This window comes from Meles meles, chromosome 6, assembly GCF_922984935.1.
Source record: "Meles meles chromosome 6, mMelMel3.1 paternal haplotype, whole genome shotgun sequence".
Lineage (NCBI taxonomy): Eukaryota > Metazoa > Chordata > Mammalia > Carnivora > Mustelidae > Meles > Meles meles.
Window position 1 is genome coordinate 134,134,391 of NC_060071.1, and position 25,381 is coordinate 134,159,771.

General features: G+C 51.0%; 3 protein-coding genes across 9 annotated transcripts in view; 2 read left to right on the top strand and 1 right to left on the bottom strand.

Annotated features, from left to right (window-relative positions):
• Positions 1-7,896, top strand: part of TMED8 (transmembrane p24 trafficking protein family member 8) — a 41,302-nt gene extending 33,406 nt beyond the window's left edge. For both annotated transcript variants that reach the window (XM_046008081.1, XM_046008082.1), the window contains exon 6: positions 557-7,896. In XM_046008081.1, coding sequence (XP_045864037.1) covers positions 557-774 — 218 coding nt within the window. In that variant the 3' untranslated portion in view covers positions 775-7,896. The remainder of the gene's footprint in view (positions 1-556) is intronic.
• Positions 7,897-12,823: 4,927 nt separating this feature from the next.
• GSTZ1 (glutathione S-transferase zeta 1) lies at positions 12,824-22,353 on the bottom strand. 3 transcript variants are annotated; one of them, XM_046008404.1, is made up of 9 exons: positions 22,183-22,353; positions 19,432-19,483; positions 17,630-17,697; positions 17,047-17,127; positions 16,586-16,711; positions 15,373-15,451; positions 14,771-14,823; positions 14,269-14,318; positions 12,824-13,461 (listed from the first exon to the last, which is right to left on the bottom strand). In XM_046008404.1, the coding sequence occupies exons 1-9, from the start codon at positions 22,195-22,197 to the stop codon at positions 13,335-13,337; spliced, it is 651 nt and encodes a 216-aa protein (XP_045864360.1). In that variant the 5' UTR covers positions 22,198-22,353; the 3' UTR covers positions 12,824-13,334. The 3 variants fall into 3 exon arrangements, with proteins under 3 accessions (XP_045864360.1, XP_045864362.1, XP_045864359.1); XM_046008406.1 differs by having other exon boundaries at positions 22,243-22,303; XM_046008403.1 differs by lacking the exon at positions 22,183-22,353 and adding an exon at positions 19,765-19,827.
• A 110-nt stretch (positions 22,354-22,463) lies between these two features.
• POMT2 (protein O-mannosyltransferase 2) overlaps positions 22,464-25,381 on the top strand; it is a 42,484-nt gene continuing 39,566 nt past the window's right edge. For all 4 annotated transcript variants that reach the window (XM_046008399.1, XM_046008401.1, XM_046008400.1 and 1 more), the window contains exon 1: positions 22,464-22,926. In XM_046008399.1, the coding sequence (XP_045864355.1) occupies positions 22,469-22,926 (458 nt within the window). In that variant the 5' untranslated portion in view covers positions 22,464-22,468. The remainder of the gene's footprint in view (positions 22,927-25,381) is intronic.

Genomic DNA, 25,381 nt, shown 5'->3' on the forward strand with positions numbered 1-25,381 from the left:
GGTTAAGCGTCTGCCTTTGGCTCAGGTTGTGATCCTGGGGTCCTGGGATGGAGCTCCGCATCAGGCTTCTTGCTCAGCTGGGCGTCTGCTTCTCCCTGCACCACCCCTGCTCTTGTGTGTGCTCTCTCTCTCTCTCTGCTTTCTCTCTCTCTCTTTCAAATAAATACATTTAAAAACAAATCTAAAAAACTAATGAAATAAATATCTTTTCTCCCCCTTGGAAATGTCCAGACACTTCTGGAACTAGTTAGGCTCTATAAAGCTAAATCATTATTCAGTGGAGACCTTACTGGCGTTTGGGTGGAATGCTTCTTTGCTGAGCAGGTACTATCCTGATGTTCAGTGCTCCTGGACACTTGGGCACCAAATGCCAGTATCACCCACAGGTTGCTGTGATGGTCAGAGGCCAGCAGACATTTCCAAGTTCCTGTGGGAGTGTAAGAGCATCTCCCTGGCTAAAAGCCCCTAAGTCACCTGGTCCATTCTTTTACCTTGAGGTCGGACTTATTCTTTCTCTGAAGTCATATCCAAACACTCTGCCATTTTCCTCACACAGACCCTGTCCCGGTTGGCGATGTAGAGAGAGGCTCCAGGAGCTCCCTTCGATGTCGCTATGGGGAGGTCATGCCTGTGTACCGGCGGGACAGCCACCGAGACGTGCAGGCTGGCAGCCACGACTACCCTGGAGAGGGCATCTACCTGCTCAAATTTGACAACTCCTACTCCCTGCTCCGCAACAAGACTCTCTACTTCCACGTCTACTACACAAGCTGAGGGCCCGCGGGGACAGGAGGCAGGCGGATGTTCGCTGGCTGGAGCGGGCTGCCAGCCGGTGCCTCTTGTTTTGGATAGGCAAGAGCTAAAAGTTGAGCGTGAGGTGCCTGACCCTCACGTCATGCCTGGCATGCCTGACTGTTGACCCCATGTAGCTTCTCCCCCTCCTTGGCTTCTGCAGGTGATGGTATAGTGCTCCTGTTCTATGGTCCTTGACTCACGCTCCTCTTGCTTCAGTCTCCAGCAGAAGTCCCTCTGGGAAAGAACCTGTTAGGCAAAAGCCTAAAGGGAGGTTGGTTGGGTGTTGTCTTTTAAATGAGGTCTGTTTTGGTCCAAGGTATTAGTCCAGTCATGCTCTCTCCTCTCCCAGAGCCTTTCCTGCAGATGTGTTTAGTGGCGCTCACTCTTCACCTGTTGGAAGTGCTGGAGGAGGAAAAGTGCATTGTGAAGGAGCCTAGCCTCTTGGACGGAGTGAGCTCTGTCCAGCCTCTCACCACTGCCATCTTCCCACCTGCTGGTTCTCCGTGGTCTGTAGCACAGGCCAGGAGCCCTCACTGCCTTTGGAGGGGGGTCAGTGATCCCGATTGGTCGACTCTGCCTCTTGCCCTCCACTTGCCTTTCCCCACGTCTGTGTCCGTGCCCTTATAGCAAGAACGTCCATGCCGTCTAAAGTGGTGATCACGTAGCTTAACACCTGGGGCGGGGATAACCACCTCCATCACTTCCTGCTTCAAGAGTTCGCAACCCGTAGCCTGGGTGCTGGCTGTTGGAGGGGAAAAAGTGGGAAGTAGGTATGGGATTGATCTCAGAATCCACATCTTTGAAAGTCAAGTGTTACTGCCTTTTTTTTTTTTTTTTTTTTTTTTAATCAGAGAAGGGATATTATCTGAGAGAGAATGTTAAAAAAATACAACACTCCCGATTCCCCACCATGCTTTTTTGTCTTTAGGGTAGAAGTGTTATTTAGAAATTTTGCTCCAGAACCAATTGAATTTCCAGAGTTTCTGGATTTAGGTTTCTTGCTTTGAGGGTTTTAAGCTTTTGGAGTTCAAAGTCTCTTAGAAAGGTTGATGAAACTTCGCTGTTGCTGCTGATTGGAGTTGTTCTTTACTAGGCCAAAGCTGGCTTCTCCCCCGCAACTGCCTTTCCCCCTGTATTAGCCCCCAGGCCCGGAGTGCCCGGGGTGGGGGTGGGGGGGCTATCATCCGTGGTCCTAGCAGGAGCAGCAGGGCAGGGCCTCTGGCAGAGAAGGGACCACTGTGGTTGTCTGTGTCTCCTTGTTTCTTATTCCTTGTGTCGAGTCTGTTACTGCCTTAGAATTTTGAGGAATAATTAGACTTATTTATTACTTTATTTATTTTTGTAGCACATTTCATTTTGCCATTGAAACAGTTTCCCTCTGTTTCTTAGAAGGCTTCTGTCTCCTCTGAGCTACGGAGGCCACCTCTTCTGTGGAGTCAGATGACGATTTTAGGAAGAGTTGGGAGATGACCATGTTCCCTTCCTATAGGTCGGTCCCGGGATGCTTTGGGAGGAATCTGCCCTTCCGAGATGGATGATGCTGACTTACCCCAGCACTCCCTGTGACGTGTTCTAGGTTGTGAGGGACCTGGCCCATTCGCCCAGGATGGAGTACAGAGGAATTGACCTGCCCATGAGGGACATGGTATGGTTCTGGGATTTCAGAGTCTTACTGTGAGGAGTCATCTTCATGACGGTTCCTTTGGCTCGTTCCGTCCTTGTGCAGGTGTCTCACACCAAGCCTCTCCCTTCTACGGGGGCAGGGACTCGAAGACCAGGGCCCCTCACGGTAGTTCCGTAGCAGCATCTGGGTCCTGGAGCAAAGGACCAGACGGCCTGCACTTTCTCCGTTCCCCGGGGAGCAAAGCCCCAAGTAGAACAGGATGCTATGGACTGAGCAGCATCTTACCTCCATTATTTTATATTTCAGTGCATTTTGTAGAAGATGACACTGGCCAGAATGCCTCTACCTTGTAAGAAACTAGAAATTATTCTAGTGACTGTTTGGCCATGAAAAGCAGACTCTGTACATCACGTCATCATGAGATAAGCCGAGTGAGCACTCTTCCGGCACCAGAGTTGAATCCCGCCTTAGCTAAGTGAGGATAATCCTTACAAAAGAATTTTCTCCTGAGCTGTTCCTGAGCTGTTCCTGAGCTGTTCCTGTCTCCTGAGCTGTTCTCCTTTCAGCTCAAGCCTTGCTTCTTGTTCCTGTTTATTATTAACTTCTGGCTTTCTCTTAAAAGGGAGCTGTCAGGCTGTAGCAAGCTCTCTGGGACTACACTGTTTATTTTTGCCGTGAGCTGCTCTGTGCTTATTTTCTTTGGCATCCTAGTTCTGGTGCATCAGGGAAGCCCAAGGGGCCTGTTCCCGTCACCTCTGTGTGCCTCTTGTCTGGGCACTTTTGAATTCCTGGACATGGTTCCATTTCTTCCTGAGCTGGTGTGTCTTTGTCCCATTAGCGCAAAATGGCTAACAGAAGATATTTTCGCTATCTGATTCATTCCTCTTTTCCTGTTCAATTTCTGAAATCATCACACTTTCGGGACCAAATATTACTTGCGGAAGCACACGGAATTAGTGAGAATTTTTCAGCCCAGCAAATCCTCAGAGGTCGTCCTTAATCGCTCCCTTTCCAAGTTTAGAGAACCAAACAGTGAAATCAGAGTCATCTGTCCATCCTGTTCTCCAGAGCACAAATAAATACTAACAGTCGGAAGAGAGCACTTTGTCGTGGGAGAGAGATTGAAATTCTCTACACAGAGTGGCTGGCTTCTTAAATTTCTTCAGTTTGTTTAGCTTCGCCCTCTGTTGAGGCTTTTATAAAGGAAGACTTGTTTAAAGTGTTAATTTTTTCTAACGTTCTATCACGAAACGTGTTCTGCAGACAGAGAACTTATAAGAAGCAGATCGTAAACACCCTTAGGTATATCCACCATATAGGTTTTAAAATTATAAACTGCTAATTGAAACAAAGATGATTCCCCCATTCTTTTCCTTTTGACAAGTGTCCGATTAGGGCGTTCCCTGCACGGGCATCAGCTCTCCTGTGTCAGAGGGCCCCTGGCTTTTTAGCAGATTTGTTTCCTCCAGCATGAGTTACTTGGGAGGTGGTCCTCCCTCATTTAAAAAAAAAAAAAAAGTTCTTGATCTCCATCTTTGAAAAACTCATGCTGTATTTCCCTTTCCCTCAGGCGGGAGCTGCACCCTTTCCTTTAACTGACCAGGTCGAGGGAGGGGAACTATGAGGCTGCTCTGGAAAGACTTCAATCTGTTGCTTTACAACAGGTCCTCAGGTCTCCGAAGTTAAAACTCAATCCTCAGACAATGAAAAGCTTTAGAATGGAAGCAGGTAGCAACTTCAAATGAAGCCATTCTTCTTTTCTTTTTTCTTTTTAAATAATTCATGCACTTAAAGTTTTTTTTTTTATTATTTAAGAAAGGAAATGTCAGAATTTTTAAAAGTTTATATTGCCCCTCATTATGTGTATATGAAAGAGTTAAATCTGAGAATTCTCTGTCTTATATTAACCAGTGGAATTAGATATTATTGTTACAGAAAATATCTGAGTTTAGATACTTCTGGTGAACCCTACCCAATTTCTCTTTGAAAGAACTGGGCAAAACCCAAATCCTAAAGTCTGTATCTTTATATTTTATTTTTTAAGACCATTTTCCTGTGGAAAGTTGCATTTTAACCCCAAAGTCTGTAATTCTGAGGTATGGAGTTGAGTGACCCTACCATTTACATAAAGGAGTATTTATGAGGGAAGGGCAGGAATGAAATAGTTTGGTGCAGCTTGAGGCCTGCCTTTTAAAATTGATAGTTGGGGTGGGGTGGGGGACAGAATAAAATGAGGGGAAGAGAGATAAGCTGGATAAGCTGTCAAATGTATCCTGGACTTTTGCTCATATCCTAATTTTGTTTAGTTCTTTAATCTGTATTTCATGAGTTGGAATTGTTCTTTAAGCCAGAAGCCTTGCTGGTTCTCATTGTGCTTCTTGGAGAAGCCCCAGCCCCCTTCGCTGTCTCTTCCAACAGGATCGACCTTAGGAATCTTTTTGAGTAGGTCTCCTCTACTAAGTGTGATCCCCTGACCCGAGGCTGCATTTCTTCTCCCATTTTCTCTGGGGCTGAGAGTCTAGTGCTGTGGAAAAGGGTGGTGAGACGAGCACAAGGCTGGGAGCGGGAGCCGCTGTGGCCCCGCAGCCCCAGTAGGTTTTAATGGGGCCAGGACAGGGGTGAAATTGGTTAATTTTGACCAAAATCACAGAGGGGCCTCAAACCACAAGCTGTGCCCCTCTAGGCTGACCCCCCTGTGAGGTGTAGGACTCAACATCTTCTGTAATCTTTGTGGGATGGTCATACACACAGCAGTAAATGGAATCGTTTGTTCTCCCTTCTGAGAGCTTCCATTTAGAATTTCTCCTGGCCCTAAAAAGTCCACATCAACCTCCTTAACTAGTTTCTTTCCACCTGGCTAAAAGTGTGTAGAGCTCCTGAGAACCTGAATTTCCTGGAAAAGGGAAGAGCACCATCTCTGTAGAATCGCAGTGGTTGAAAAGAGTTGGAAGGTGAGTCTCTGTCTGAAGGAAGGCAATTTCATTTTTTACTGTGAGCAGTAGCACTTTCAGGGGTATATGAGCAAGTGATCATATTCAGTGGGGGTTGGGTTTTGCTCGGGGAGCCATTTCTTTGGGAACTCATTAGGGAATGGGCGTCTAAAACCAGTCACAGGCGGGGTGCTTTCTAGCAACCCTGTCTGTGGTGAGTATCTTTATGGCCAAAGTCCCAGTGTTCATGGGCATGGAATCCTGTCCCTGGGCTCTCATTTCCATACAACTGAGAGATAAAAAGGGACTAGGCTCCCTCCATTTCTCTCTGATATCTTGATTATTTACCATATTGTTTAGCATTGGCATTGTGGTATCTAAGGCCTCTGTTTACCTGATTAACCAGAATTAAATAACAGTGTTTGTTGAGGGGATAAGGCAATCAGCTTCCTTAGAAGTAGGACTGGGGAGGAATTGTGACTTATAGTCCCATATTGGGATAGCTGGGTGACTTGTGTAGGACTGTCCAGCCATCCGCTGGAACTCTTGTGAACCTTACCAAGTGAATGAAGAAGCTGTGTCAGTGAAATACTGATGAAGACAACAAAGTACTTGAGTTGAGTAACAGATAGAACAAGCCCTCCGTTTGTGGGAATGATGGTCTGTCCCTGGCTATAAAGGTGATTATAATGTGAGTTTGCAGCTCCTCAGTGTTCTCAGAAGTAGAAGAACCCTCTGGGAGTTGGTTCCTGGTAGCCACTTTCCTGGAAAAGAGGGAGGCACCCAGAAAAACACAGCTTTGGCTCAGTGGGTACCTGGTCATGGTCAGTCACCCTTTTGATCTAACCCGTCCAGCACCTGTGAGCACTCCTTTGACGTCTACCCACTTATTTAGATTCTGCGATTAGGGCAGGATTTGGGACCCAGAGGGTGAAAGAAAACTTTGGTAAGTGTCTTGTGGCCAGATTTCAGAAATCACCACTCCCTTTGAAGTGTTGCCTCTGCCTGAACCACAAAGGCCACACAAAGCCCCTGCTGTTTGAATCTCTTGTCATTAAGCTAAGAAAACCCACTTGCCCAATGCCTTGTGATGGGGTTCATTTACAAACAGTCATTCCCTCACAAAAACGAAGTCCAAAAGTAAGATGCTGGCTTTGAAATTATTTGTGGTCCTCGTCAATGGTTTGAACCCATGATCTAATTTACCATTGTAGGTACTTTGATTTCTTTTAGGCCCCAGGCATTGGACCAGAGTTAATTTCGTGGCTCTTCTTTACACTGAAACTTGAGGAGAAGGTGTCCCAGAAATCTAGATACACAGGCTTTATTAAATTCCATAGTTTTCTGTACTTTTAAGTACTTATCTAAGGGTCAAATAATATATGTGAAATGACTTTCAGGGGACAAAGTGCATTTTCCAAAAGTTCTGATATAGGGTCACGAACAAGTCTAGAGTTTAGGTTTGGAATAGTCTAGCATATAGGGTTCCAGAAGAGCCCTTAGCTAACAGTCAGCTTTAGGAGTTCTCTTCCTGAACTCACTTCTTCACTCAGGTTTGATATCTCTCTGTCTAAAACGTTCCTTGTTACTGTTGTTGATTCTTAGGTTCAGGCCAAGAGTCGTATGGAAAACATTTTCTTAATTTCTTCCCTCATATCTTAATTAGTACATTTTACTAAGAAATTCCATATTAAGAACCCAACTGACATCCCTTTCTGAGATTATTATCCCATAAGTGAAGTTGTTTTTATTTAATCAAGTTGAATTTCTTTCCATGTAGCCATATTCAAGAGCAAGTGAAGTTTAGAGAAAGCAGTCCTGTAACCCATGACTCTGGTGTACCCCTTTGCCCTTAGTGATGGGAATCGTTTTGGAAATTCTTAGAAGAAAGTTGCTTTGTAATCAAAGTGATAGATTATAAGAAAGCCAGACTTTGACTAAGGATACTTGGAATAGAGGGAGGTGCTTGCAGATTCCTAAACTACTTCATGCCATTTAGCTGGTATTTCTGGAAGGCCTGCTTGGTGCCGTGCACTGAGATCTGTCAGTTGTTTGAAAGATGATTATGCCTTCTTGGCAAATTTTTAAGGAATTGGCAACTACAAAGGCATTCTTTCCTACTTGTTCTCTTATCATGCATTGGCGCTGATGTTACATACAGAAGTGGGTCTGGAAGGGACACAGTGTCACCGTCTTTTAAGTACAAAAATAACCCAACAAGTCCTTTATTGCAGTCATCTTATTTTCCGTGTCCCCTGAGAAATGCTGTCAACATTTCCTATGATTTCTAAGAGCTCTGTACCAAATTGTCATTTAGTCATTTTGTCCTGCTGAGTGGTTTTTCCTTTAAAATACCTTCTGTTACCACCCTGTGGCTTTGAGTGTGTTGCTGTGATACACAGATGATTCCTGAGCTATGGTTCCTTAAATAGCTCAGTTCTTGTGTTTTTATATTATGTAACAGATTTGTGATGCTTTTGTGCATTTGTCTTCTCTTCCAAGTTTTGAAATCTGTCCTAAATAAACTTTTTCACTATGCACCTGAAACATTTGAGTTCTATCTTAATGAACCTGATTTACATTTTACATTTTTTATTCATCTCTGTATTTTTTCCTAGAGGAAAGATATTCTATAAATCTATATGAATTATTCTGTAATCTATTGATTATAAAAATTCAAGAAAAATGAACAATTAAAAAAACTGAGAATGAGATTAATGACCGATCTTTCAACTGTGTTTACATTCATGGCAGAGTATTACATACTGGGAACTTAAGTTCAGCCCAGTGGCAGAAAAAGTGGGTTTAGAGCGATGATTGGTAAATGGAACATGATAGTGTTTAATCGGTATCTGGTTTCCAGTGATGTTCTTTTTCCAATGAACTTTCTGTGTTCAAGTTTGGAACTGGTATGGTGGACACCAGGATAATCATGAACACAGTCTGGGTGATATTAATTCAGTCTATTTTCATTTCAGAAATAATACCCTAAGATGTCTTAGACATCTCTTAAAATGTTGCCTGTGCACATCACTTGGGTTTATTACAAAATGAGAAAATCTCTTAATCTGACCAGGAAGGGTCCCATTGAATCTTCTCTTCAGTGGTGTGTGTGCTTCTACCCAAGCCTGTTAGGTCTTTCTCTGCCTTCCCTTGCAACATAGTTCAGAAGCTGATGTATAAAGGAGGAAGAGATTGGAAATAATTGTGAGTTAAATGAATATAATCTGCCTACCATACTACAGCACAACCAGTAGAAAGCTCCAGACTACATGGAGCTGGGACTTAGGAGTTATGTTTGGGTGTGCTGAATGTAATATGTCACCGCTAACACATACCATGCAGAAAGTTATTTATTTATTTATTTACTTACTTACTTTTAAAGATTTTATGTATTTATTTGACAGACGGAGATCACACAAGTAGGCAGAGAAGCAGGCAGAGAGAGAGGAGGACGTAGGCTCCCTGCTGAGCAGAGAGCCTGATGCAAGGCTTGATCCCAGGACCCTGGGATCATGACCTGAGCTGAAGGCAGAGGCTTTAACCCACTGAGCCATCCAGGTGCCCGGAAAGTTATTTATTTTTAAAGATTTTAAGTACCCTCTACACCCAGCATGGGGCTTGAACTCACAACCCCAAGATCAAGAGTTACACACTCCACTGACTGAGCCAGCCCAATGCCCCATATTGAAGGTTATTTTTTAACTTTTAAAGGTACTACTCTCAGGGCGCCTGGGTGGCTCAGTCTTTAAGCATCCAACTCTTGATTTTGGCTCAGGTCCTGATCTCAGGGTCGTGAGACTGAGTTCCTCTTCAGGCCTGGGCTGGGCTCAGAGGCTGCTTGAGATTCTCTGTCTCTCCATTTCCCTCTGCCCCTCCCCGTTTTCTCTCTCAAATAAATAAATAAAGTCTTAAAAAAAAAAAAAAAAGAAGGGCAATCCTGTCATTTCATTGACCCTGACATAGCTTGGGATTGGATTCAGTCTGATATGCTTTAACGCATGAGGTTTCGGCTAAACTCAGCAGCCATGTTAGTTCACATATTCTCCCGAAGTGGAATGATGCCTGCTGGGCACTCGAATGGAGAACTAATTAAGTCATGTTGAAAAGTTCGGAGGAGCCGATATAATGAGTCCTTATGAGTGTGTGTGTTCACTGGTATGTTCAGTGACCTAACTACTCTCCTTAATGGATACGTATTTTGCCTTGGAACAAAAATCCTGTATATTTTTCTTTGTCCTCAAGTATTTCCTGGCAGCTCCTCCTTCCGGTTTTCATCCTTCTAAAGCATTTGCCAGGACTTCCTACTTCTGTAGAGGGGAAAGCAGTAGCAGGCCACTCCCGCATCTGCCTGTCATCCCGTGGCCTCTGTCCCCGTGGCTGTAGGTCAGGTCTTCCTGGGGCCTCTGACCAGCCGGAGTCAAGGATCTGCCCATTGTTCTCCGCAGGCCCCACAACTAAGGTGGAAATGAAGGACTTGACTTTTACCACCCACTCAGCCTATAGAGAGGCGCTCCTACTGGAAAATATCCCCTAAATAGGTGACAGTTTTGAATTGAGAGATACATCTGACCCCTGAAAACACTTAGTCGCAGACGTGAGGAAGTCACAGAAGAGCTGGTTTTCAAAGCTCTTTAGAGAAGCCTCATTATTGCTAAGCCTCGGAGCCATATGGAAAACTTTGCTCCTTCATGATCTTCTAAGGCCCCCAAAGAGGAGAGCCATTCCAGGAAGGGAGGGCGCCGCCAGCCATGGCTGTACAGGAAAGACAGGTTTCCATCAAACAAGCACCAAGGGAGCAAGGCTAGTCACTCTGCTTGGCACGGGGGGTGGGGGTGGGGGTCAGGAGTGCAGCCCTAGAGGATCTCAAGGGAGTTCTGTCATGCAGGGAAGATGGTTTAGAAATGCTGCATTCTCTTATTCCCTGGAGCACAGCTGAGTCCCTGGAATAAAGAGGCTTCTGTCTCCCATGTACCCAGCCACAGGTCCCCTGAGGAGGGTTCCCAGTGTGGAGGGCTGAAGCCGGCAAAGTCTTGGGTCTCCACATCCCTCAACGACAGGTCAACTGACCATGCTGGTGACCCAGACTTCACAGAGGGCCCAGGGCTGGAACACAGAGTGACAGCCTTGCTCTGACTCAAAACCACAAGCCCCGCAACCGGACCACTCTCCTTTCTCATAAGCTGTGCTCCTTCAGCAAGGCCAGAGCCTCTGCGCATCCCAAAACCCCTGTCCCCACGTTCCTTTTCCACCCCTCAGTTCACCCTGAGCTGGCGGCTCCCCAGGCCCCCAATTCCATCGCTTCCTTACAGGCCTGGTCCCCCGAAGCCCACGGGAGACACCCAGAGTCGTTGTAGGCCCTGGAGAGCACAGGCACTCTCCTCAGGTCGGGGTGAAGAAGGTGGCAAGGGTGGTCCCCAGCCCCGGTCCTGACACCAGCCTGTGGTGCTGCCAGCTGTGTGGAAAGCTCCCAAGGTTTAGGCTCTAGATTCAACAGACAAAAATCTCCTTTACAAAAACATCATGAGAGAAGGAGATGGATGGACCACTGTCCTCCTAAAGCCAGTGCAGCCGAGAGTCACAGAAGTTCAGTCACTCCCTCTGAGTGGCGCAGATAATCCATGTGGGATGCCCGCAGAAACCCAGCACTTTCCAGGTGCGTCACCTCAGAGGAGCCTGGGATGAGTTTCTCTGGCTTGGACACATTTCTGTTTTTGTGGGGCAAGGTCAGGTTTGTCTTGAGTTTGAGGATGGAGGGGTCTGGGGTAAGGCAGCTAGAAAGGGGAGCCTCAGAAACAGGACTCCAAGGATCTCTGCTGAGCCCGGAGGAAACCCCACATTTGTTCTCTCCTCCCATCCACCCACAGCTGATTCTGAGTTTCTATCTGACATGCACCAGAGCAGTCCTGCTGGGCTAGAGGACCAGAACTATGGGAATGTTGAGAAAAATTATAAAGGGAGTTTTGTGCCACAGATGAGGGATGGTTTCTCTAGTGTTTTGACAACAGACGCTGTATCACCTCTTTACCTGACTTAGAATTCCTTACAATCCATTAGGCTTTTGTCACCAATTTTAGGATGGTTGATAGAATCCCAGGTTAAACGAGTTAATATTCTGACAGTGTCCAGGAGGAGACCTGGGGCTGAAATATGGCAGCTCTCTGAAGGCATTTTGGATGAGAGACAAGCAGACAGAGGGCAGACTAACCACACTAAGTGGGACAGAGTTCCCACAAGGGAGTTCTGTCATGCAGGGAAGATGGTTTAGAAATGCCGCATTCTCATGAATTCTCACAGAGCAAGGCCCCTGTGGACCACATTCCCAGTCACGAGTTCACACGTCCCAGCTCCCAGGTGGGGAAGTCACCGGAGAAGGCCCACTGCAAGTTGGTGTCTTTAAAATCTATGGGGCCTTTAATCCCCTTCAACTGCAAATGTCCAAATCAGGTGCAACTCCTGACCCCTGGGTTGAGGAGATTCGTCTCTTGAGTCGAAGTTTAGGGGGTGGGGAGCCCATGTGGGAATTTTGCCCAGTGGGGCAAGTCTGGAGTAAGCTGAGGGAAAGATGGTGGCTGGGCCAGCGGAGCCACCGAGTTTCCCTTTGTCATTGTGGTGTCTCACGTACCGCACTGGGCTTTTTTCCTGGCTCTGCCAGAACCAATGCATGGAGTGGCCCATTTGGGTTGTTCTAAAGCCCAGAAACCAGGTTCAGGAAAGAAAGGCCACAAAGGAATCCGGGAGGATGGGAGAAACTAGGTGCCCTGGGGTGGAGGCTGAAGAAAAGGGACTCGTGGCTGAGAGTGGTGGCTTCCTTCTGAACCGGACACATCTACCTGAATTCACTGTTCAAGCCTTAGCCTTGCAGGGGAAATGAAGTCCCAGGTACAGGACATAAAAGTCATCTTGTTCTACTTCCAGAAAGGACCTCACGGTAAGCTGCTAGCTGGGTGGGGTCTGGAGCCTGCCTGGGTGGTGGCAGGTCCCATTGCCCGAGGAAGAGCCTGCCTCCGATTCCCAGGGCCCTGCAGGACGATTTATTCAAAGTGCCCACTTCCAGGACTGGTCTGGAGAATGCGGCCCCTGACGGTCTGGGACTGGGTTGAGAGGCCCCACTTCCCATTCCATGCCCCAGTGGACCACTTACTGGTACTATTCTAGCCTCGGGAACTCAACTGGTCACAGAATACTCTTTCCTGCTGCTTCTATCTGTTCTCTTCTGGATCTGGTCTGATTCTCTCTGGCAGGCTTTTGGACTTCTTTCTTTCTCCCAGCCCAAATGCCAGGGGCTTCCAGCCAGGAAGAACGTTCATCTTCTGGAATGTAGCTCAGCCTTAACTGAATAATCTGGAGGCCTTTTAATCATCAATTAAGTCCATTTAATCATCAAATTTCAGAGTGGGCATTCTTTTTTTTTAAATTTTTTTAATTTATTCGACAGACAGAGATCACAAGTAGGCAGAGAGGCAGGCAGAGAGAGAGGAGGAAGCAGGCTCCCCGCTGAGCAGAGAGCCCGATGTGGGGCTCGATCCCAGGACCCTGGGATCATGACCTGAGCCAAAGGCAGAGGCTTTAACCCACTGAGCCACCCAGGCCCCCCAGAGTGGGCATTCTTTGGAGTCTGGTACAGCTGTGGGGATGGGAAGAAGCGCGCAGGCTCTCTTACATCTCTCTGGTGCACCCGCCAAGCATGTTAGGCTACTTTCTCCTCTCACCTTCAAGACTGCCATGACGCAGATGACTGATGTTCCTGCCTCCCTCCCTCCCAGCATCCTCTCCCCCATGCTACCTGCACTGGACAGAGGAGGGGACTGAGGTGCAAAGAGGTACAGTGGGAAGGCGGATCCAGGGCTAGAGTCCAAGTTCAAGGAGTTCAGGTCTCCTGCTTCTCCAGTTAGGGCTCGCTTGTTTCCAGGTCTGTTCAGCAACCCCGGCTTCTGCTCCTGCACCTCTCCTGTCCCCTCACCCATGGGGCACAGTTGGGAGAGCTAGGCCCTCAGCTCAGGGGGTGTGTCTGGCTGCCGGCAGGGGTGAGACACCTGGAAAGCCTCCAAAGCCAGCAATGTCTTGTTGATGCGGCTGATGGTCGGGTAGGGAGTGAGATCCACCTTGAACCTGTGGCAGAGAAACACCTGTCTAACACCATCTCGACACTGGGTCTGCCAGGGCACAGGGAGACTGTCTTTTGAGCATCAAGAGAGGCACTGAGGCGGCTGGATGAGGCCCCAGGGTCTGACCACGGGAGGACCAGGAAGTTGCCCGGCCACGTGGGAGTCTTATTCACAGGCGGCTCTGGGGATGGACGGGTCCCATGCAGGACGGTCTAGCATCCCTGTCGCTACTGTTCCTATTCCAAGAAATGGCTATTCACCGAGAACCTACTATGTGTAGGGCACAGTGCTCATAATTTACATGCACAGATAACCGCCCCACCCATGTCGGAAGCTTCTCAGGGGCAATGCATGGGTCAGAACATCACCGTGCCCCAAACGGAGAGGTACTCTTCTAGATGCTTTCCAGGGAAGTGCTCTCTCCTGCCTCACTGAAGGGCTGGTGGGAGGAGCAGAAGAGAGCTCCCTGCCAGCACGGACATGGCACCTCGGGGGGATCAGGCTCTTGGGGTGGATTCTTCTAGGGGTGTCCACTGGGCAAGCCACCGCCTCTTAGGAGCAGAGGCTAGACAGGATGGGAGGGACTGTGGTGGGCATGGTGGGGGGGCGTTGCACTGATTTCTTCCACCGGGCTCTTCCAGGCCACAGGAGCTGGGAAGGCCCGGCACAGGGGACTCCTTGCCAGTCTGGGAGAGTCTCTGCGTGAGAGGCTTCCCTAGTAGCTGAAGTTGGGGCCTGATTGTGAGAGGAGGCGGGACATTTGGAGGGAGGGACCAGGTGAAAGAGGGAGGGTGGCGGGGCTCTCTCTTACCTTTCAGCGTTTGCCACCTGAGGCACTAAGCAGAGATCAGCCATGGACACCTGCAAGAGGATTGGGGGGTTTGCGTTAGGATGCACGGCCTGGACTCACAGCCCCTGACATTCCTGTCTGATTCTGGCTCTTCCGCCCCATCCCCACTGCCCCACCTCTCTCTCCTTCCCCTCACGGGCCCGTCTGGGTCTGTGCCTAGAGCTACCATGCTTCTCCCAGGCCAGGCTCCAGCTGTCCTGACAGCCAAGTCTGTGGGTGGCCAGAGAGGCTTGGATTGTCTCAGTGGATCTTCTCGTGCTTGTTAAAAAAACCCCATCAGGGCACTTACGGAGGGCTCCTTGCAGGGAGGAGACACCTCAGGATGAGGGAGAGGGCCCTGGAACCAGAATTCGGATCTTGGTCCCTCTCTCCACCCCCACGCCTCCTCAGGAAGCTCTCTGGCCTGCACCCACCCTGAGGTGGAGGGAGAAGGCTGTGGCGGGAAGGCCTGGGGAGGGCTTACCTCGTCTCCCACACAGTACTTCCCCGCTGTGCTCCGCAGGATCTGCTCCAGAGCTGTGGGGAGGGCACGTGAAGAATCTTACTCTGGGCACAGAATGGACTTTGGCCCCCAGCTTTGAAATGGGCAGCTCTCTGAGGGACTGGCTGGGGCATGTGACTGAAGGAACGCGCCAGCCAGATCTGGAGAGAGTTCATGGGGACGTGGGGACAGATGGTGTTTCCCGGGGCTCCTCAAGTCCAGCTGCCATTCCCTCCCCGAGAAGGGACAAGGCCGGCCACTGGCCAAGGGAGCAGCTCTCACACGGATGTGCCGGCATGTTGCTGGTCTTCATCTCCTGGCTGGAGTGGGCAATGAGGCAGAGCGTGGACCGCCAGCTCCAAGGGGTTGTGGGCCTCAGGGGCTGAGGTTCCCAGAAGTGCCTGAGATTGAGGCCAGGTCTGGATACCACCCAGCCCTACTACCTCCTCAGCCCTGCACCTCTCGCCTCAGCCATACCATTGTAAGGGCAAAGAGCCGGGGAGGCTGTGTCAGATGCCCAGGGCCCTAGGCACAAGGGCCATTTTGGAGTGGTCATAGGGCGGCTTGCAGGAGGAAGGACTCACCGTTAAAGCCAGTGTGGATGACCTTCTGGGCCCAGGTCAGCTGGTTCTCCTGTCCCACTTGCTTTAGGACAGACAGGTTCTATGCAACCAAGGATAATCGGTGACTGGCTTTAGAAGCCAGGCTGGGCCTGACCCCCAGCCAGGTCCCCTCAGGGCAGCTTGGTTCCCACCCACCGCTGGCTCTCCACCTGTCCTCTCCTGGGCTCCACGAGCCCCCTCTCCCTACTGGGGCACTGGGAGGGAGTGAGGGATCCCAGCAGCCGCCCTCTCAGGTCGCTCGAGTGGCCCCTGTGGTCTGGCAGCTTGTGGCCCTGGCAGAGACGTGCAAGGGTCGGAGCACAGGGTGCTGCCCTGGCACTGAAGTGTGTGGCCATGACCTGAGGCCCATCTCCTCGGCACACAAAGCGTCTCCCTTACACGGCTCCTCGTGAGGGGAGCAGGGTGCAGCAACGGGGGCGGGACTGGGACAGAGGAGGAGCACAGGATTGGCTCGCAGGAGATCTGGGCTCTGGTTCCATCCTTACAGCCCTGGAGCCATTTTACTTGAGCTTCGACTTCCTCATCTGTAGAACGGGGGCGTGTGTCTGCCCCAACGTCCTTTGTTAAACAAGACAAGGTAACTCGGGGATGGGGGCTCGGTGTACGGTCTGGGGGCCTGGGCTCTGCGGCTTGCTCTGCCACACTTAGCTGAATGACTCTGCAAACTCTCTCCACCTTTCTGGGGCCATCTCCTCATTTGCAAAGTCAGGAGTTAACATAGATGAATTGCTTGAATACTTGTTTATCTTTTTTACCACTGAAAACGTTAAAAAATAAAATCTTTTGAGACTCCCAATCTGGAATACAGAAGAGAGGAGAGGGAGGCTCTTCTGGTTAAAGGTGGGGAGCGGGGGTGGCCCAGGGCCTGTACTGCTCAGCCTCACCCCTGCCACATGGCCCCTCTCCCTCCTCAAGCACCCCCGGACGAGTCCTGGGAAAACCTGGCTTCTCAGAATGTAGCTGGGAACCTACCATGGCAGCTGATTTCTGGGATCCCGTGCCCCTCTGCCATCTGAGCTAGGTCTGCACCCCTGAGAATCCCTCCTGACCTCCTGCTACCCCAGCTCCAAAGCTGGGTGCCCCGTGGCACCTCACAATCGGCGCGCGTCTAAAGGCAAAAGCGCATGAGGGGAGGCATGGAAGAGGCGTGCAGGGGTGCAGTCCAGAGCCGCACCTGCAGGGGCTGGATGCCGCTGGTGATGGTGTCCGAAATCATGCGAACCTGGGCCCTCTTCTTCGGGTCTTGCGGCAGGAGGCTTGGAGTGGGCCGAGTTTCCTCCAGGAACTCGATGATGGCCAGCTGTTCGGAGGGGAGCAGTGAGGCATGGGGAGGGCACGTGGACCCTGGACCAGAGTGACAGGGCCAGCAAGCTCCTCCTTGACCTCAGCTGGAGCCCATGAAGCCCAAATTCCCCAGGAAGGAGCTCTTCTTGGACCCTCGTCCTGCAGAACTTGTCTCCCCCTAGGCTCGAGTCTCCCTTCACTTCCCTGAACAACCAGGCAACCTTCCTCCCTCTGACAAGAACTTATCGTGTCCCTGCTAAGGGCTAGGACCTTGGCCACGCAAACCAGAGCTGGGAGGGCCTCTTGTTCAGGGTGCGGCTCTCACCAGGGGCCTCCAGGCCCTGCACTCACAGATTGGCTTATGGTGATGCCATCGATCTTCAGGGTTGGCACCTGCTTCATGGGATTCAGTGCCTGGAATTCTTCAGAGAACTGTGGAGACAAGGACCCGATGAGCGAGGCAGCCTGGCCCCAGTTGCCTAGAGCAGAACCAGGGCAGCGGGAAGACCTAAGGCCTGCAGCCCACCTGCCCCTTCCTCCCCTGCGGAAGGTCCTTGCTCCAGAGAGATGCCTAGGGGACCCAGGCCATATCCCCAAAGCCAGTGGCTGCTGAGCTCCAGGATTCACCCCTATGGCCCAGCTATGTGTATTTCCCTGTACCTCACACTGTGGCCATTAGGGCACATCCAGGGGTCCCAGCATGAGGCAAGAACCCACTCACCTGGGGTCAGGCACTGAGAGACCAGGCAATGGCATAGGGCCTGGAACCTGGGCCCTTTCCCATGGCTCCTTGAACTGCACAGCCTGCCCACCCCCCCAACCCCAGTCCCACCAGGGAGAACCAGCAGGTTCACCTCTTGGGGGGCAGAAATCTGCTGGGTCCCTCTCCAAGACTTCCAACTCCCACATGATGGCCTGGGGGCGGCCTCCTCACCTGCTGTCCCTGATCCTTTATGAGGTTGATAGGTATGGTCTCATAGTCGATGCTTTTCAAGGCCAGAGCTACAAGAGACAGCAGAGTCAGGAGACAGCTTCTGGCTCTACTTCCAAGGGCTCCGTGAGGCTGCCGAGGGAGGCTTCTTTCTCCACGCTGCTAGGTGATCAAGGCCCAGCTTGGCCTCCCCCATCTCTCTAGCTTCCCGGGTCACCACCTGTTCCCCTGCCCCAGGTCTCTGATGCTCTGTCTCTCTTGCGCACGAACTCTCAGAGCCTTACTCTCCACCCCCCCATGGGGTCCCCGTGTCCCTGGGCGGCCCAGGAGCTCCTGGAGGGCAGCAGGGAGGTGTCCTGATTACCTCTGCCCCCTCCAGGTCCTGGAACAGTACTTGTTTGCCGGAGATGTGCAATTATTGCCTCAGGAAGGCATCCAAGAGCCAAGGAAAGGGACTCGGGTGACCCCAAAGCGCACACACAGGGGGGTGACACCCGCCAGAGAAGGATCCCTTTCTCATCCGTTTTCTCTGTCCTCAGACTTGTCTTCTGACTCAAAGCAGAGCATCGGGGCTCTCTGGTGGTCTCACGGCATCTGCTGTGACTCCCAGTGACCAGATTTCCTCTCTGTGCCCTTCGATCCTTTTCCTTAGCAAGTCAACCGAGTGAAGACTGTGTGTGTGTGTGTGTATGCCTGCAGACATGCGCTGAAACATGGGGATGACTGGTCTTGGGCAAAGGCAGAGGAGGGAGGGGAGGAGGCGGAGACGTGTCACAGTCTGAAGAGAGCCTGGGAGACACAGGGCTCCTCCTCTGCACTGGTCAGCCCGACTGTGGACAAGTGTCAGAGACAGCACTCCTGTGGCTCGCATCTGGCCAGCTAGGGCAGAGGCTCTGGGCACAGGGGGGGTGTCTTCTTGGGAGAAATGTGTCCTCTGGCCCCCCAGTGCTCTTGCCTACTGATTCCAGCAGACACCAAGTGACAGTGGGGTGGGGGAGGGTCACGGTGGATGGCTGCCCCGTGAGGGCCAGACTCCCGGAGACAGACTGCTTGGGTTCAGATTGCATCATGTTTGCTAGCTGTGTGGGGCAAGGAGCTTGCTGAATCAATGAGCCTCTTTGGCTTTGTCTCCTCATCTGCCAGGCAGCATGGTGCAGGAGTTAAGAACATGGACTGTGGAGTCAGACTACCTGTTTGAATTCCATCTCGGCCTCTTGCTAGGTACATAACCTTGGGCAAGTTATTAAAGGTCCCCCGTGCCTCAGTTTCCTCACCTGTACAATGGGGACAATAATGATGCCTCCCTCCTAGGGTGCCGCTGACACCCTAGGAATCACGTACATAAAAACACTCGGCACGGTTTTCCCCCAGTATGAGCGATGCCTATGATCTTTGCCAAGGGCTGTGTTAAGCTGAGGGAGGGCAGGGTCAAGCTGGGACTACACCCAAGGGCCCCAAGTTCCGCTTCCATGAAGCCTCTGGGGTTGACACAGGCCAGTTGTTTAATGTGCCAGATGAAATGAGATAAGAACTGAGGAAGGCCAGCTGTTCCCTGCCAGTTACCAAGCACCTCTGGGTTTTGTGAACCTGCTTTAAGCGTGGCTGCTAAGTGGCTTTGGAAAGCAGTGTGGGAGAGGGAAGAAACAACGCACCCTTCCTGTTACCCCCACTCTCCTCCTGTTGGACTTCCTAGGCGGAGGCGCCCTGACAGAACAGCGTCCCCGCCCCCCCTCAGCTTTTCACTCAGGGCTCTCTCTACCCCCATCCCCTCCCACCGAGGCTCTTGGTGGAGGCCAGGCTCTTACCGATCCGAACTCTCCATGAGCAGGAGCTCCGGAAATAGGAGTAGAGTATGGGCTGAGGAGAGACAGAATAAGAATGCACATTAACCCGTGCTCGCGGAGTTCTCTGCCCCTAGGGCACACCGGGGTGGCAACAGCCCTCAGCCAGGGGGCTCCAAGCCAGCAGTTTCTTCCCATCCCACCAGGCCTCCTTCCGCACCTCAGGAAATCAGAGCTCTCTGGGTCAGAGGCCTTGGGAGTTATGGGGGGTCCCTCAGCTCCAAATTGTCCAGTCATGCATCCCTGAAGTCCAAGGGGCCCCTAAAGGGGCAGCCAGCCTGCAAGTGCCCTCCTTACCTTGCTAGACTCGGTCATGGTGTTGTGGTGACCCTTGGCCTCTCAGGGAATGGCCCCTCTCCCAGAACTTGCAGAGCAGGGGGAGGAACCCTGAAGGGGGTGGGATCCCATGAGCCAATGGGGAAGCTGGGTGAGACAGGCTTCAGGGAAACTTTGACTGTGGTCAGAAAGGGAGACTCTTTCCAACTTGTGGGAAGTTTTTTCTGTTCCTGGTGGAGCCAGGTTTGGTGTCCTGGTTTGGAAGCAGAAGTTCACGTGGTGCTCTGGGCTGAGAGCTGGTGTACCTGGGGTCTGATCCCAGGGCAGGAACCTGCTCTGCATAACCTTGGGCAGATCCCTGCCTTCTTATTCCCTAGTCTTTCCCCTCTCATCTGTAAAAGAAAGGGTTGCCTTAAAATGATAGCTGAATTCCTTCCAGCAGTGACAGAAAAACCAAGAATTCTAGTTTTTTGATGCTTTGGTGACGATCTCAGCTCACCACCTACCAGCCCTCCAGGTTCTCAGCTGATCTCATAAAAATAGCTGAGGGGATATGCCCATTGACTCCAAAGCCGAGGTCACAAGAGGACAGCCCACAGTGTTCTGTGTGGTCTACCTGTACTTAAAAATGTTTCAGTTGATTGCCAACATTAACAAATCAGGATGTTTAATATACAAATCCTATTTGTTTTTTCTTACAAAGGCAGAGACTGTAGTCTTGGGTTCCTGAGTAGCAACAACTGATAGGAGACAATTAACAGCCTCTTTCAGTCATGGCATGCCCTCTCTGGTCTGCCCTGTGCCCTACCTGGCCCTCTTCTTTCATTTTTGTTACCTTGAGGCACTGGAGAAGGCTGAGTGTGTGATCTCTGATCTGAAGTTTAAGAGACTCAACATTAAACTCCCCGGTGCTTCTTGAGTGATAAGCATTTCAAAGCAGGGCCCAGGATGGAGTTATCAGTAATTAGCTCTCATGCACCTTCGGGAAGACGTATGTGTATCCATATGATGAGGGAGAGAGAACACAGCAGAACTTCTAGATCACCTGTCTACCATCCCTCTGACTACAGATATTTCACTCAAGTTCCCTCTGCCTTCTGCACGCCTCAGCACCCCAAACTGCACTGTGACCCTGCCTTACCATCCCTGAACTACTAATTCATCTTCTCAGTGGGCAAAAGCACCGTGGGAACCTAGGCCCTCCCAGGTTGGTTTCCAGGTCTGGAAGTTCCAGCCTGTACTGGAGACACTTTTGTGGGGAAAGTAAAGATGGTCCTGGTTCGGAGAGCAGGAGATAGACAGCAGGTGTCTTTATAAGGGGAGGAGTTAGGAGGCCAAAATTTGATGTACTCTACTCCAAGGGACATCCCTGTCCTTATCTGATCAGGATAGAAGGGCCCTTGGGGCCATCTGGCAGGGACTGCTGGTGAGGGATGGGACCACTGAAGAGCCTCAGACATTAGCTTGGAATCCCTGGAGAAATGCCTTACGGAATTACTAAATGTTCCATCTTGACCTGTACTGAGGGTGACCACAGAGTCACTGTGAATGCCACTGCTCTCCAGTTTCCTGCTTATGGGCCATCAGGATTTATAATGGAGAGCACCTTCTGCTCTTTCTCTTACCAGTGATAACTACATCAACTATCCCGAGTTCCTTTTTGCACTTGTTTTAAAGCCCAAGTAAAATATTCATCTCATTACCACTCCTAGAGGAACTTCGTTTCCAATTCAAATATGGATTCTGACCACTCTAGCAGATTTTATTTTAAAACCATTTCTCACGCATCGTTTTGAGAGAAATACTCCTAAAATCCCATTTGGGAGTGGGAGAGCTATGCATTCCATCTGATGTGCCTGCCACCTTCCTTGGTGGTTCTCAAACTTGAGTAAGACTTCAAAACGCTCATGGGGGCGCTTATTAAGCATGCAGATTCTTGGGTCCCTTCCCCAAAAGACGACCCCGGGGAAACTCCCCAGGTGATGGAGAAGACTTAACGTGCTACTGCTTCCCCACCCCCAACCCCAAGAGCTCTCTCAAAGTGCAAACCACCCGGGAAGGCCCTACGCTAACAGAACCCGTCGGGCCGGAAACAGCACGCGGGATGTAAGGAGGAGGGAGGCAAGGGACGACGTCTGGAAAGCCCGGCAGAAGGGGCAGTGAGAGGTAAATCGCGAGAGTACAGCGACTCCACAGCGCCCCGCACACTCCACGAGCGTGAGCCGCCTGCAGCCCCAACCTTCCCGGACTACAAACCCCAGCGAGCAGCGGGAAGCGGGCAGCGCGCAGGCGCAGACCAGAGCTCGCGAGGCGCTCTGCATGCCGGGAGTTGTGCGTTGTGGAAGCCATAGGAAGGGGGCGAGCGGCGCACCTTTGACCCCCGCCCCGCAGGTTTCTCATTCTCAGTAGCACCCCTATCCCCGGATGTGTGGCACAGACCTTCCCCGCTTGCATCTCGCACCTCCGGCCACCCTTCTCCCAGGCCCGGAGACTTCGCACCTGGGACTCTCCGACTCGTCCCGCACTGAGGCCCAGTGAGGCCCCGACACGTCAGAACCAGCGCTTCCGTCGTGGTAAAGCGAGGGGTTGGGCTAGAATGATCTTTATGGTCCCGTCTGGGTCGCCCCGCCCTACCGCCACGCCCCCTCTCCCGAAGCTGCTGGGAGTTGCAGTTCCTTGAGCCCGTTTCCTCCCCGGCCGGCCCGCCGGGCCCGGGCGATCCGTCATGCTCTGCGCCACCAGCCGCCTCCTAGCGGCCCGGACGGCGACCGCGCTCCCCGCGCAGCCCAGAGGCCGGGGCCCCGGGGCCCGCTGCCGGCGCAGGGAACTACATTTCCCAGGGCACCCCGAAGTGGCCCTGGGTGAGTTCTTGGCGGGGCGGCTCGCAAGATCGAGCGTGTCGGCGAGCCGGAGGGCGACCCTGAGGAGGGGCAGGATGCCGCCGGCGGTGGGCGGAGGCCCCGCAGGGTCCGAGCTGCGTCCCCGGCGGGGCCGCTGTGGGCCACAGGTTACTAGGGCTGTGGGCCCGGACGTGGCTGCCGAGCCTGCAGCGCGGAGCCCCAAACGGCCTGCTCGGGGCTCGCGGCGCTTCGAGGCAGCCGGCCGGTGGGCCCTGCTGGCCCTGGTGACGCTGCTGTCCTTCGCCACCCGCTTTCACCGTCTGGACGAGCCGCCTCACATCTGGTGAGTGACAGGAACGACTCGGCCGGTCCCATGGCAACGGGGTGGGAACGATGCACCCTCTGATTGGCCCGGGGACATGGAGGGGGCGGGAATCACAGGAGGAGGGGCGGGGCTGCGCTGGAGAAGCAGGTTGCGGGAGGTAGCTTTGGCCAGGTGCAGTTTATGTGAGAGGGGTCATTTTTGCTCCCGTGGGTGGCAGTGGGATTCCTTAGGATCCGAGGAGTCTCAGACTGTGGCTTTGACCTTCCAAGGAGAATTGGAAATTCTTAGCACAGAATTTCCCAAGGCCTGAGTTCCTAATCTGCAGCATTTCCAGGCATCAGGGGAGGTGAAAATCATCCTTGGGAGCAGGGACAATTTGTGTGTCCAGAGATGGTGGCAGGGGTCTCAGGAAGCAGGTCTGGGGTCATCTTGTGAGGAGAGACTTGTTTTCTTAAAGATTTTATTTTGTAGGACTTAGATTTTATGAGATAAGAGTAAAAAGTCTCCAGCTAGAAGGAGGAAAAGTTTTGCACAATCTGAAAATGGTTAATTTGTTTAGCCAACAAGTGATAACATGTTTTGTCAGTATCCCTGACTAGAAGGTTAGTGTAGGGGATGTTAAAAATGGAACTCCTTGACCAAAAAGCAAGCCAGCTAACAAACTACCTGGGCTATTCTACTTGGAAGTGAATAAATTAGTTTGTTATTGTTTCATGAATGCTGGCGGAAGACATGAGACTCCTGGGTCAGAGACAAAGGACTCATTACTCACAGGGCAGGAAGCAACATGAATATCAACATACTGGATTAAGTTTGAATCTTCCCTCCCTCCTCCACCCTGCCGATCAGCAGTTGTTAGGGGGAAAGAAAGACAAATCATGTCCAGGTATGGTCCAGGAAGAATCTAAAATTTTCAAAATATGGGTTTATATAACCCTCCACCTCTTTCGTCCAAGAGAAGATCAACCCTTTCTGGTGATGACTGCATTGGGTGACGAAACTGCTTTACCAAGGCATGTGAACCAGGAGGAGGTAAGGGAAGTAGAGTCAGAAATCATTTTGAGAAGATTGTTCTGTGCTCATCAATATCAAATGCCTTTGGAGGGTAGGGAGTGTGGAATGCCATCAGATACTTCGACTGATCGTTGGCTCATTATTGTGTGGCCATCGCAAAAAAAAAAACAAACAACTGCGCTATTGTCAGACTTAGATGGTTTGGAATGACATAGTTTAGTTTCAAGCACTGCAGTAACATATGTGGAGTTAGATGGTTGGACTGGAATAGCATCATCAACACGTTAACCTGAAAAAGTGTCAGTAGCAGTGAAATGCCAATGATAGCCCGGAGAGGGATACAAAGTCCTAATACAGTCAGTTTCCTTGGAGCAGGCAGGGCCAGTGCCCCATTGTGGCCTCCTTTATTGCAGGATGAATTGGCCAGCTTTTGGCAGGAGTCACAAGTCAGCACAGTGCAGTGATGGCTTCTGCTTCAGAAACATATAGCCCTTTGCTTTGTGCCCAGTGCATGATGGTAGATGTGTTTCCACATGTGGAGCATTGATGAATCCTGGTGACAATGGCAGTAGTCTGTTTGGTACAGACTTGATCTGCAGCTTGATTTCAGTCAGTCTTAACAGAATCCTCGTCCTTACTGTGGGCTTCCATATGAGTGATCCAGATCGTCCCACTGACAGGCAGCCATGACTGTTTTGCCACAATTCTTGGCTCTAAAGAGGGGTGATTTAAATTTCTCAGTATATAGTCCTCTAGGTGACACACCAGAAACTAGACTAATGGCAAAAGCCCAAGAGCCAATAAAAATAGAACTCGTCTGTTCAAGGCAAGGGTGATGAGCCCATTGTACCCATCAACCCTTATTGCACTTGGCCTTCCAGAGTTGTCACTGGGACTGGATGGTTGCTGCTGCCCAATGGACGCTATCCGTGAACCAGGCACAAGCCTTGAGAGGAAACCTCTGTGCATCAAGGCTCCACTGAGCTAGTGGTTTTGCTTTGGGTGGTGGAATGGAAGATAGTTTCTCTCAAAGTGGGAGCTCCCACCTCCTCTTATAAAGTCAAGATGCCTCTAGGGTCAGGCCAGCTAGATCACTTTCATTTCACCATCAAGTCTTATTGAGCCTTTTGGTAGCTTATATTCCAAGTCGACTCACCCCAAGGTGGCAATATCAAGCCAAAGAATCCTATCTGTTAGGCGCTCAATTTCAGTAAAAGCTTAGTAGTAGGTTGATAGCTGTGCTTTTAAAAAGTGTGTGCTTGGTACCTGCGTCCAGCAGATGGTGCCGTTATCCTGAAGAATGGCCTCTCTTGGCTCCAACTGCAATAATGTCTTCAAGGCTGTGATTTCCCTTTCCCTTCTTGGAATCGATAGTATTTCTCCTCGACCACATGGCAGTCTATGAATGGGATAATCCTCTTTGCCAGTATACATTCCACAGTGGGAGCCACTACAGTAG